At 49.5% G+C, this 12,921-nt stretch overlaps 1 protein-coding gene across 3 annotated transcripts in view; it reads left to right on the top strand.

The window, feature by feature from the left end:
- Nucleotides 1–12,921, top strand: part of LOC149858452 (rho GTPase-activating protein 6-like) — a 77,893-nt gene that overhangs the window by 28,340 nt on the left and 36,632 nt on the right. For all 3 annotated transcript variants that reach the window (XR_016443882.1, XM_090060479.1, XM_090060480.1), the window contains exon 4: nucleotides 8,120–8,373. Coding sequence is in view for 2 of the 3 variants with exons in the window: in XM_090060479.1 (XP_089916605.1) it covers nucleotides 8,120–8,373 (254 nt within the window). In the remaining variant the exon portion in view is untranslated. The remainder of the gene's footprint in view (nucleotides 1–8,119; nucleotides 8,374–12,921) is intronic.

The raw sequence follows: 12,921 nt of genomic DNA, 5'->3' as shown, positions 1-12,921 counted from the left end.
CATGGCCTCCGGGTACCGTGTTGTATAATCCAGTAAAACTAAAATATACTGATTTCCAGTGCTACTCCTGGGCAGTGGCCCCACAATGTCTACCACCACATGCTCAAAGGGAACCTCCAGCAATTAAGAGAGCTTTTGGAGGGTGTCTTGGGTTCACATTTTGGCACATAGGACATGAAGCGCAATACCTTGCTACTTCCCATAACAGCCCTGGCCAAAATAATCTTGCCTGAATGTGGGCTTCTGTTTTGGCCCTGCCCAAATTATCTGCCCATGGGGAGCTCATAAGCCACCTTCAATAGAGCCTGTTGATATAGCCGAGGTACCAGCAACTGTATGACGTCCTCTCCTTCAGGCTTTCCTTGCTCAATTCAGTATAGGAGGTAATTTCTTACCTCAAACCTCGGTGTTGTCTTCATCAGTTCTGGTCGTAATACCTCACCATTTCATTGAGCTAGGAGTTCCTGCAAAGCATACCAAAATTCTGCCTCCTGGCTCTGCTCCAACTGGAAATGTTCGTCCTCCCACAAATGTGCAACATCCACCTCCTGTTCAGTCTCTTCCTCTGGTGGAGGTTGTTCGGTTTCACTCGCGAACCCCTCAGCCTTAGGATCATCTTCCCATCCAGCCTCGGGCTTTCTAGCCCTCCAGGGGCTCCAATGGCAACTTTCTCTCACCTCGGTCTTTTCTTTCTGCCTCGCTCTGGCTACCTCTGCCAACAACTCTGGCCAGTCACAGCCCAGTATTACTGGGTAGGGTAAGTGCTCAGTGACCCCAGCTGGCATCTGGTGGGTCTTATCGCCTACTTGCAGAATGGCTCCCACTCTTTCCACTTCTATGGGATCCTAGCATTGCACAATTACGTGGTCTGCTATTTCCCTCTCTCGTCGGTAACATATTGCTTTGCACCATGGTCTGCGGTAAGCCTGAGTCTAGCATAGCTCATACTCTTTTCCCCACTATTGTCACCTCCACTGTCAACACGGACAGCTCGTCTCCTACCTCAGAGTCAACTCTGGCCCCATAGCCACACATCCCCACCTGGGTCATTGATCGCAAGTGGATACTCCCGGTCATGTTGGCTAACAGTGCCTGTTTTCTTGTGGCTTGATCTTGTAGGCCTTGTATTATTTGGTTTAGCTGACCCAAGATGTGTTGCTGCGATTCCAGGTCTGGGGCTAGTGTCTGCCCCCATTTCTCTGGCTTCTTTATGGCCCCAAGGGCTCTTTCCCTCATATGGGTGAACCACCACCTTATGATGCATACTGCCATATGAAAACTTCCCAGCCAATGCACCATTGTAGCAGGGGGCCTTCTCAGGGCCGATTTTGTCTTTGGCCCACCTGCCTTCTCACCTACCATGCCTTGTTGTTAATTAATTAATGATCTTAATTAGGTGGGAGGCTGCCCATTTCTTGCCCCTATGCCAGGGGGCGCTATCTGTGGCTCCATTCCTCCCCTACACCGCAGCCCAAGCCTTGCAGATGGCATTTATAAATTCCTCTTTATTTTGGGGTCTCAGCTACTGTGGGCTTACCCCTTCTCCCTCTAGCTAGGCCTGTCAGTCAAAAACCCACTAATGAAGGCTTGACTCCAAGGCTCTAGCTCTCAAAACTCACTTGGGCTCCTGTGCTGTTTCTGGCACTGGGGTTTGCTCACCCCTGAATACTGTGCCCTCTCTGGCATTGTGGTTTGCTCACCCCTGAATACTGTGCCCTCTCTGGTGCTGGGGTCTGCTCACCCCCAAATACTGTGTGCCCTCTCTGCTGCCTCTCTGGTCTTCTCCACTTGCCATTTATAGGGTTCCTGTCACCTGACTGGTTGGCAGGGCTCGATCCTTAAGCTCTACTTGACTGGCTGACTGTGACTGGAAGGGTCTGGATTTAAAGGGACCACCCTGTTTCTTGGTAACAGGGCTAGGGTTCCTTGTTACAGCTCTTCACTTCTGGCTTGCTGCCCCCCATACCTCCAGGCCCTCTCAAAACTATTACCAAAAGAGGTGCCCTGCTCCATGGGGAGGATGGCAAACTCAATATTTTCATATTCAGTATTCACGTACCAAATCTTTGGAGGCAAGGCTGCTGGCTTTTCTTAGCCCAGTTCTTTACCAATATTAAACTGTGCAAGGCCATGAGATGTGGGATTCACCTTCAAGGTCTGAAATTAATTGAAGTGAATTTCAATAAAGACAAGTACAAAGTCTTACACTTGGGATGGAACAATCACATGCACAAGTACAGACTCAATATGACTGGCTAAGCTGCAGCACTTCAGAAATGCACCTGAGTCACAGTGGACTGTAAGCTGAATATGAGCCAACAGGAAGCTCTTGCTGCAAAAACCCCAAAAGAATAATGGGCTGTATTAATTGCAGTGTTGCTTGCAAATCAAGGGAAGTGATTCTTCTGCTCTCTTTGGTACTGGTGAGGCCCTGACTAATGTACTGTGTCTAGTTTGGTTACTGTACTTCAAGAAAGATGTGGACAAATTAGAAGGATTTCAGTAGCAAGCAATAAAGCTGACTAGAGGTCTGGGAACCATGATTTAAGTGGAAAGGTCAGAACTAGGATTCTTTAATCTGGAAAAGAAAAGACTGATAAGAGTCTTAAAATAACTGAAGGACAATTATAAAGAGGACAGAGATCGACTTTTTATCTGTGATTGCAGGTGATGGGACTAGGAGCAATGGTCTTAAATTGCAGCTTGGGAAATTTAGGGTGGATATTTGGAAAAACTTTCTCACTATGAGGGTGGTTAAGTATGGGAACAGACTACCTTCAGAAGTTGCAGAAACTTCATCCTTGGAAGTTATTAAGAACAAATTAGACAAAAACTAGTCTAGGATGTTTTAAACAGGGGTGATCCTATCTCAAGCACAGGGTTGGACTAGAACGTGGATGGTGCAGCAGGGACCTCTGACCCTGCTATTTGAGAGGTCAGGAGCCAACACCAAAGGGCTGCAGTTAGGTGAGCAGTTGGGTTAAGGCCAACTGCAGAGCAACATGCAGCCAGGGCAGCCTACAAGGGATTAAAGGACAGCAGGGGAGAAAGCTGTGGCTGCAGCCCAGTAGTTAATCTGCAACGTCTGGGAGCAGGCTGAATATGGGCCATGTAGGCTGGGGCTCCCCCTCTTCAGCTCACCAAAAGTCTGGCTGCTGCACGAGAAGGCTCAGTCTGGCCCTGACTCCCACTGCAAGCAGAACTCCTGCTGGCCTGAGATGTAACGGGGGAAACTCAACCAACCAGGTACCTGAGGAGCTGCAAGCAATTAGCAGCCAAAGGGTAGGAGGTAGCTGGTTCGTGGGATACCCAGAAGCGGTTTACCAGTAACTGGCAGGGAACTGGAGGACTGGGTTGTGGCTACAGGGAAGGTGTGGAAGCCATAGAGTGGAGTGTGGTGGGGCACTCTCTTACTGGCAGCTTAGCCTGGGATCAGGGACTCAGAAGGCTGGGGCTGGAGATGTAAGAGTATAGGGCAGGGTCAAGGGCCCAGAGCATATGAGGGGGCTGGGGTCCAGGAACCAGGGTCCAAGGCAGTGCACCAGGGCTGAAGGGTGTAGCCAGAATAAAAGGGCCAACACTGGGAAGGTTGAGGTCTGGACAAAAGTTCAAGGCCTGAGAGCCAAAAGCTGTGTTGGGGTCAGGGGGTCCCCTCTGAATGAGTATGGAGTACTGCCAGTGAGGCATGGGTGTGGCTGTAGGGTAGGATAGAGACCATGAATTTAGCTGTTAAGGTGATTAGGGCCCGTGGAGTCAGAGCCCCAAGGCTGAGAGAGGTTGCATCATCCATGTTCTAGTCCAACACCCTGCTTGAGATAGGACTGTGGGTGCCAGGATCAGAACCCAAATTAGGCAGGCTGAGTTGAGCCCAAGAGCAGGACTGAGTATAGAGAGAGAGCACCTAGAGGTCACCAGCCCTTGAGGACAGCTTCCTCTCATTATCTTTAACACCAAGGGGTGGAAGGAAAGGAAGCAGGAGAGATGCTAAAAAGCTGGAACAGGTAAGACGGGCAGGGTTATAGCAACCACTAGGGGATGCTATGGCTGGCCCTAGGGCGTATTCTGCTACAGATTGTTAACCTGTGGCACGCATGACACAAGTGCTATGGGCAACCTCTGCATCTGGCAGATTGGGGACAGGGAGATACTACAAAAAAGCAGAGCAGGAAAACAGCTCGGGGATCAGAAAGCAAAGCAGCAGATCAGTCAGAGGATAGGGATTGGAGTGGAATTTGGGAAGGGTGTGGGGGTAATGTATGGCACATATGCCCAAAAGGTGGTCCTTCACAGAATTGGAGGACCTCCTGATCTCCCTTGTAGAGCTACTTTTCTATGATTCTGAGGCCAACAAGATTCTTGTTATACAAGAGCATGCAACCTTAACACTGCCCTGTGGGAATGGCAGGCAATTATATCAAACAAAAAGGTATGACTTATCTTAGGGCAGATTTCCCAGGGCATTGTTAAGGCTGTGTGGATCTATTATCTGGGAAGTATTCTGTTTTTCTTGCTTTTGCAACATGTATGTTTTGGGAATTATATGCTTCCATTCTAAAAGGGGTGGGGAGAAGATGTCTAGCCACTGGGGTTGCAGTGGAGCAACACTCTGTGCCACCAGAGAGCCCAACTACACGCTGTTGCCAGTGGGGGCCCACCCAGAGGCACGTGCACCCCAGCAGGGAAGGGGGTAGGGTGGGTCCTTTGGGGGAGGCAGGGAGCTGTGTGGCTGGGCCAGTCACACCGGAGGCTGGTGCCTGTGCTGTCAGAGACAGGGTGGCTCAAAAATGGTTCCTTGATGGGGGAGGGAGCCATGGTTAGGCTGCTTGGTGCAGTGTGGGGGCCCCAGACCAGTGTGGGATGCCATAGGCATCACCCTCTCCTCCCTCTAGTCCGTGCTGGGGCTGAACTTGCTTTGCTGCTGCCTGCATGAGCCGGAGCCGCTGGAGCTGCAGCTGCCACCACTGTGCTTTGGCCCAGGAGGGACAGGACCTGGAAGCCCTTGCCCTTCTCCTGCTGCCTGCAGCATGGGCTGGGCCGGAGCCGTGTTCCACTTCATGCTGCTGCTTTGGAGCACAGCACTGTTCCTCCCCACAGTGCTGCACCACAGCCCCAGCCTCAGCCACCAGCACAGGGCAGCATGTGGTGCCCTAGCTGCCACTGCCTGTGCTTCTGCATGAGGTGTGCTGCATACAGCTCATGCTGGAGGCTGTCCCTGCTGTGTTGCCACAGACCACCACCCTGTAGCCTGTGTGGAGCCAGGCAGGATGGGGACAGTTGGGGGGCCCCCTCTGACAGGGCTGCAGGGACAGGGGGCTGTGGGTCAGGACCAGCAGGGCTGAGAGGGGTGGGGGGCTGCAGATCAGGTGTGAGGAGCACCAACAGGGATGGGGCGTTGCAGGTTAGGAGTGAGGGGCACTGGCAGGGCTGGGGTGCGGGGCTGGGCTGTGGCTTGGGAGTGAAGGGCACTGGGGGGGACAGGGGACTTTGGGTCAGGAATGAGGGTCACTGGCAGGGATGGAGGGCTGCTGGTTGGGAGTGAGGGGCATAATGTGGGACAGGGGGCTGTGGGTTGGGAGTGCAAGCCACCAGTAGGGATGGATGGCTGTGGGTTGGGAGTTAGGGGTACTGGCATGTTTGGGGTGTGGGGGGAGGGATGGGGGACTATGTATTGGGAGTGAAGGACACTGTCAAGGCTGGGGGGCCTGTGGCTTGGGACTCAGAGGCAATGGCATGGGCAGGGCACCAGCATATCAAGTGCTTAGTGCCACAAAGCAGTGGGAGGGACATCTGCAGCTGGACCCGTGTCATGGTGAACAAAGGGGGCAGGGGAGCTCTGATTTTCCATGATAAAAATCCAAAATCAAGTACCAAAATATTTAGGTATTCAGAAGTTATTTTATTATGACAATTTGAGGCACTGTTAGGCTTCCAAATTGCTTTAAAATTGTAAATATATCAATAAAACATTTTATTAAACATATATATAGATAGATAGAGGTTTCATTTTATAGCTCTATCTATAGTGGTTTCATTTTAGTTGCAGGAAAATGTGGATTCTGAGATTTTAATCACAGAATTTGTTTTGTTTTGTTTTTTTTAAAATCAGAGAATTTGCCATTTTTAATTGGAGAAAACCAAGATCCCTGGAGATGAGTCAGTGTTTCTGGGAGAATAGCTAAGGCTGCTTGAACAGTTTAGCAATAAAGCTTTTCTGAAAAACAATCTCCACTGAAAATCCCCTGGTCATCACTGAATGTTATACGAAAAGCTCCGTTATCTGGCACCCATGGAAAATGGGGGGTGCTGGATAACTAAACATGCCGGTATCTGAGAGGCGTCTTTACCTGGTCGGGAAAGACGCCCCTCCCGCTGCGTCTGGCGTGTCCACATCTCAGATTAACCACGCCACCCTTCCCCTGGTGTTGGTGTGCTGGGGGAAAGGGAGGAGGGGCTCTGCGCAGGCTGCTTTCCCCCGGGCTGTGGGATTCGACAAAACCGGAAGTCTCACTTCTTGTTTTCCTTTTGCCACGTCAACCAGTGTCAACCGGCATGCCGGTTAATAGAGCATGCTGGTTAATGAAGTGCTGGTTAACGCAGCTTTTACTGTATCAGTGAATGCTAAGAAAGGGTGTTTTACTAGCAACTGTGGGTAAGGACCTAGGGCCACAACACCTGGGGCCACATCAGTCAGATTTTCCTGAATAGGGCTTGAGGCCAGAAGAGACTTTTAAGGTATGCATTGATGTCACATTTCTCCTGGGGGAATTCATTTTGTTCCAGGATCCTACAGATGTATCTGTCTATTGTCCAACTTTACGTACCCATGAAGTATACAAGATAAAATGTGCTAATACTTTCTCCCCAGGGCAATGCTATATATGTCTGCAAGGGTGTAGTTATACCTTGCAATTAACACTTGCTAACTTTAAGGATTGGTAATTGGTTTTAAAATTAGCACAAACTTTGAGCAGTTGCATGTTAAGGGCTAATATGAGCTGCTCTAACCTGCCCTTAGAGGGCTGGTGAACAGATGCATGGCTAAAGCCAAGCTGACTCTGTGCCTGCCTGGCTTGCCTGCTCTCTGGGGCACTGGAGGTGGTCCAGATTGGGACCCTGCCAGCTCCTGGCAGCCTGCATTGGGCCCGCCAGTCCCTGCCCACCCAGCCTGGGGGCCCACCCCTTCTTGCCTTCTGGGGTCGCGCTGCTCTCCTTCCACTTCCCCTTCCCCACCAGTTCAGGTTTTGACTCGGATCAGTCAAGACGGCTTCAAATGAGATGTCTGTTTACAGTTTTCCATCATCTAGTCTGACCTGCTATATAACACAAGCCAGATAACTTCACCCAGTGATAACTGAACTGAATCCTGTAACCACTGTTTGGCTAAAGTTTATAATCAAGAAAATTATCCAGTCTGCATTTAAAGATATTCAGGGATCAGATACTCAGTACTCACCACAGATTTCAGATTTTCAATAGGCCTCAGCCTGTACCCTGTTACATCTTGCTATCTTGATAATCTGGCTAGTGGTGATACTCCAAGTTTATTTGGAGAAAAAATGGTTTCAAGGAAACCTTAAAAATGTGACTCCAACTGTAAGTAACATGGTGATATCTGCCTGAGTCAATCAGTCTGAAAGGGAGAATTGCTTCTCTATTGCTAGGGTGTTGAATCTGAGACCCTCTGCTTTTAAGGGTGCCCCTCGGCAACACTGCAGCAGAAGGCTTTGGGTTAGCTGCGGGGTATAAGAGGGCTTCCCACCCCACAGCTTGATGTGTAGGAGCTGAGCTCTTAGTCCTTTAGGACAGATACCAACCTACCTACAGACACAAGTGTTGGTAGGGAGGCCCCAGCTAGGTAAGATGTACCCATCTCAGCTGGCAGCTCTTATGTGACCAGCCACTGACCTCTGAGAGTGAAGGCTCCATTTGGGAATGAGTCAGTAGCTTCACATTACTTGAATCTTTGGTTGGTGTAGCCTGCAGTCCTACTGCATGGTGGAATGCACAAATCCTGACTGGAAGGAATACAGTTCTCAGGACCACTCCTTCTGTTTTTCTTCTGTCATTCTGTTTTTCACCGATACTAAAATACTTTTCCATTTGTCCTGTATTTTCCCAGACTGCTGTCCTCTAGCCTTTGGGATTCCACTCTCCCAAGTCATTGCCAATGATCGGGCACATAAGCAAATGCAGGAAGCAGTGAAAGGCAACCGCAGAGTCTGGTTGGAGGTGGAAGCATCAGTGACTGAATTCCGAACTCAGATTCAGAAGAAATCCCCATTGGGTGGAAGCTGTATGCGGTCGTATGAAGTGCTGACTGATGAGCCACTTTCTCCCATTTTCCTGGACAGAAGATCCCGAAGCCAGCGAAGGGTAGAGCTTCAGATTTTTCCCCATAGAACCAATGTGTGTGCTGGACTCAAGCAAAAGAAAAGCCTTGGCACTTCAGCAACTAAGGCTACTTCTTAGGGGCCATTACTAGCATGAAGAAACTTCGCTAATGTAGTATCCTGGGTTGTACTGGCTTCAGTGGGGTATCTAGCAACATAAAATCCTGAGATCTCATTGACAATTGGTGCAGACCAAAGACTGGATTATAGTAACTGGGGGCACTTGTACACATGACAGGGGTTTAATCCCCAAGGTTTTATTCTATGCCCCCTAAATTGAAACAGTGGGGTATAAAATAAAACTCTAAGGATTAAACTGTTTCAATTTTTTTGTCACGTTACAGTGAGGGGCTTGATCCTTTTTCTTGTTGTTGGGGTTGGAGCCTGCCAGCAGCTGGGGGCGAGCAGCCCCTGTGCTCTCTCAGCTGCCAAAGAACTGTATTGTACTCTAGGGGGACTTTATTGTACTTAAGGGAGACAAGGAATATACTCTAGAGGTGCACTGATAGAGGTTTTTTGGGCTGATACCAATGGCCAAATTTTAAGGAGCCATATCGGCCTATACCAATCAGATTACCAATATGCAGCCAGACAACTTGGAGAGCAGTGTCCGGCTGGTAAGTCTGTTGTGGAGTAAGGAGAGTGGGGTGCAGATCGAGACCCGCACAGTGAGGGAGGCAGCTGAGAGAGCTGGGTTTCAGGCCAGCTATAAGCAAATTCAGTATTTCATCTTTATTTTTCCATCTGGCTTTACTTTTGAGCACTCTTATCTATTACTTTAAAGCACAAAGAAGATGGCACACCTGTTTAATCTTGGGTGTTTGCCAAGTGCCTCAGTCCTCACTTTCAAATGGAGATAGTAATTTGGACTTTGTCCTCTTTGCCTTTTAGGCACATTCAGGATGGCCAGTTGTTAGTTGTCTGCAACCTCTGGTGCAACAGGGTCATAGATTCATAGATGCTAGGGCTGGAAGGGACCTCGGACGATCACTGAGTCCAGCCCCTGCCCCAGGGGCAGGAAGTCAGCAGGGATCATAGGGTGCCAGCAAGATAAATATCCAAATGTCTCTTGAAGGCATTCAAGGTAAGTGCCTGAACAGCCTCCAGCGACAGTCTATTCTAAAACTTGGGGACTCAGATAGTAAAGAAGTTTTTCCTTATGTCCAACCTGAAATGGTCTTGGAGAAGTTTGTGACCGTTTAACCTCGTCATCCCTTGGGGCACTCTGTTGAACAGATGTTCCCCCAGATCCTGGTGAGCACCCCTGGTAAACTTACAGGTGGCCACCAGTTCACCCCTGAACCTGTGCTTTTCCAGGCTGAAGAGTCCCAAGACTCTCAGCCTGTCGTCATAAGGTCTGTATTCCTGACCTCTGATCATGTGCGTGGCTCTCCTCTGGACTCTGTCAAGCTTCTCCACATTCTTTTTGAATTGTGGGGCCCAAAACTGGGTGCAGTACTCCAGCTGCAGCCTCACCAAGGCCGAGTACAATGGGAGAATGACACCCTGGGATTTATTTGAGAAGCATCTATGGATGCAGGCCAGTGTTTTGCTTGCTTTACTAGCCGCAGCATCACATTGAAGGCTCATGTTCATCTTGTGGTCAGTCATGACCCCCAAATCCCTTTTGTCCATAATGCTAACCTGCATAGCACTGCTGAGCCTATAAGGATGCTGCAGATTTTTCATCCCAAGATGGAGAACCTTGCATTTTTTGGTATTAAACACCATCAGGTTCTCATCTGCCCAATTTCTGAGCCTGTTAAGGTCTGCTTGGATCACCTTCTGTCCTCAGGTGTGGATGCTCTACCCCAGAGTTTGGTGTCATCAGCGAACTTGGCCAGTCTGCTTCTGACACGAATGTCTACATCATTGATGAAGATGTTAAATAGTAGGCCCAAGGACAGAGCCTTGAGGGACCCCACTGGTCACAGTGAACCACGACGATTGACTTCCGTCAACCACCACCCTCTGGGTCCTACCGCAGAGCCAATTCCCCAGCCAGCAGATCATGGTGAGGCCGAGGCCTCAGTTGGCCAGCTTTGGCAAGAGGTGATCATGGGATACCAGATCGAAGGCTTTTATAAAGTCACGATATATGATATCAATCTCCTCTCCCTTGTCCAGGTGATAGGTCACCTGGTCGTAAAAGGAAATGAGACTGGTCAAGCAGGAACTACCTGCAACAAACTCGTGCTGGCTATCCCTCAGCATGTTGCCGTCAGCCAGTCTGTTAAGGATGGTCTCTTTGATAATTTTTTCCAAGACCTTCCCTGGGATAGAGGTCAGGCTAATGGGCCTGTAGTTTGCCGGATCCACTTCCTCCCTTTCTTGAAGATGAGCACCACACTGGCCTTCTTCCAATCTTCAGGCACTTCACCAGAGCACCAGGAATTTTCAAAGATCTGTGCCAGGGGCTGGGCTATGATGCTAGCCAGTTCCTTGAGTACCCTGGGGTGTAAACTGTCAGGGCCAGCTGACTTGAAGGTATCCAGCCTCTCAAGGTGTTCCTTCATGAGGTCAGCATTGATGGAGGGTAAGGGATTTCCCTCACGTGGGCCTCCCTGTCCCGTGATGGGCAGAGGCATCCCATGGGACTGGTGAAAGACCGATGCAAAGTACTCATTTAGCAAGTTTGCTTTTTCCTGGGCATTAGTTGTCAGTTGTCCCATTTGGTTTAGCGGGGTCCAGTGTTGCCCTTGCTTTTCCTCCAGCTCCCCACACATCTAAAAAAGGACTTTTTATTGTCCTTGATATTTGTAGCTCAAGGACAATAAAAAGTCCTTTTTTAGATGTGTGGTCCTAATTTCATTTGGGTGCTCTAGGTAATATTGTACTGAAAATACCCAGAACATTGCACCATCAGAAAATTGTATTGAACAGTTCTGACAACCAGCCTCTTTCCTGCCTGGCAGAACCTGTAAGTCACAGCACTGGGTATGTTTGTGCAGGACAGAATGATGAAAATGGCTTTCAGGTGGCAGTGGCCAGTCCAAAAGGGCATTTTCTGACCTTGCTGATTGAGTGGGCAAGCAGCCTGTAGGTGGTGGGTGATCTTGGGGTTGTGAAGAATGACTGCTGGGCTCCTGGGTGCCTGAAAATTACAGTTTGGGGGGAAAAGAGGTAAAGCAGCTTGTTTGGGAAGATCCAAGAGTGGGTTAGGCAACAGCCTGCTCTTTCTCACCACAAGCTGCAGGAGAGCAGGGTAGGTCACCAGCCCATTTTGCCTCTTCAACAATAGCCTCCTGCTGAGGGGGGAAGGGCAAAGGGGGTGCAAGAAAACAGGGATATGACACTTGCCAATTACCCGGTCAAATCCACCATTGGCTTCCTTGTGTCCAGGGGTGGGGCCCTGCACACACTGATTTCCACAAGGTCCCGCACCCAGTTTGGGTCACCTTTTGTCTCTTGCTACCCATGAGAAACTAACTCTGGTTTGTTAGAGCAGGGCTATCAAAGTTGAAGGCCCTCTGACCTGTAACATAGATTTGAACTGCACCATGCTGGGTGCATCTACATGTCACCCTATGGTGATGTAGCGGTCACATGAGTTTACGTGATCGTGTGATCGGCAGCTCCGTTGCCATAGCGACAAAATGTAACCGTGTGCTGCATGCATGGCTCAGTATGGACAGTTACTGCACTGTGCTTAGCACTTCCAAAAGGAAATACTAAAGCACAGCACCACAACAACATTGCCATATGGCAGTGTGTAGATGAGCCCTTGTGTAGCAAAATCCAGGGTAATTAGCCCTGCAGCAGAGCCAGTTTTTCTGTGTACAGTGCAAGAAAAACATGGCTTTGATGATTCTGCTTTTGGAGCCAGCACGTGCAGAGCTAGTTCTGGGTTTCATCAGCAAGCCTGGCAGGTGGATGGTAAGGGAGAGAAGCTGTGGGGCTATCTGAGTGAGGTGGACTGGGATGGCACATGGGGCTGAGGGAGGGGTGTGTGGTGGGAATGGGGGGGAGGGGGGAGTGCAGGAGCTGCTCTATGCCGAAGGGGACCACGCAACCTTTCTGCCTTCTGCTATCCAGGTACATGCATCCACTGTTCCCTTTCCTCCTAATTCTGCTCCTGTGCTGACAACTCCCTGTCTCCCCAAACTTGCACATACTTTCAGCACTCACCTTTTTCTCCCTAATCCCTTTCACTATCCCATCGTTGCCATTTCCCTCAGTCCCACAAGTGTTCCCACAGTTCCCCTCACTCCAAACACAGGGGTAGATCTGGGATGTGGTGGGTGGGGAGGCGGGGGTGAAGGCATTTCCCCCCCTCATTCCTGCTTCACTGAAAGCTTAAAATGAACTGCCCAGCAGAAACAGATATGTTTCTATTCAAGTGGAGTTGAGGGAGTCAGTTGACTTTGTGGCTCATTATCTACTTGATTTCTGCTAATCTTTCCACTCCATAGATGTTAATGACTTAATCAAGCAAATCCTTGTTAATCCTGTAATCAAACTACCCTTTCTTCTACAATTATCCTGCTGTCTATCTACTCTTGGTTATATTCCTCTGCTCACCCCCAGCATG

This window comes from Crocodylus siamensis, chromosome 8, assembly GCF_052110815.1.
Source record: "Crocodylus siamensis isolate JL-2025a chromosome 8, ASM5211081v1, whole genome shotgun sequence".
NCBI lineage: Eukaryota > Metazoa > Chordata > Crocodylia > Crocodylidae > Crocodylus > Crocodylus siamensis.
This window is presented reverse-complemented; position numbering and strand designations above follow the sequence as displayed.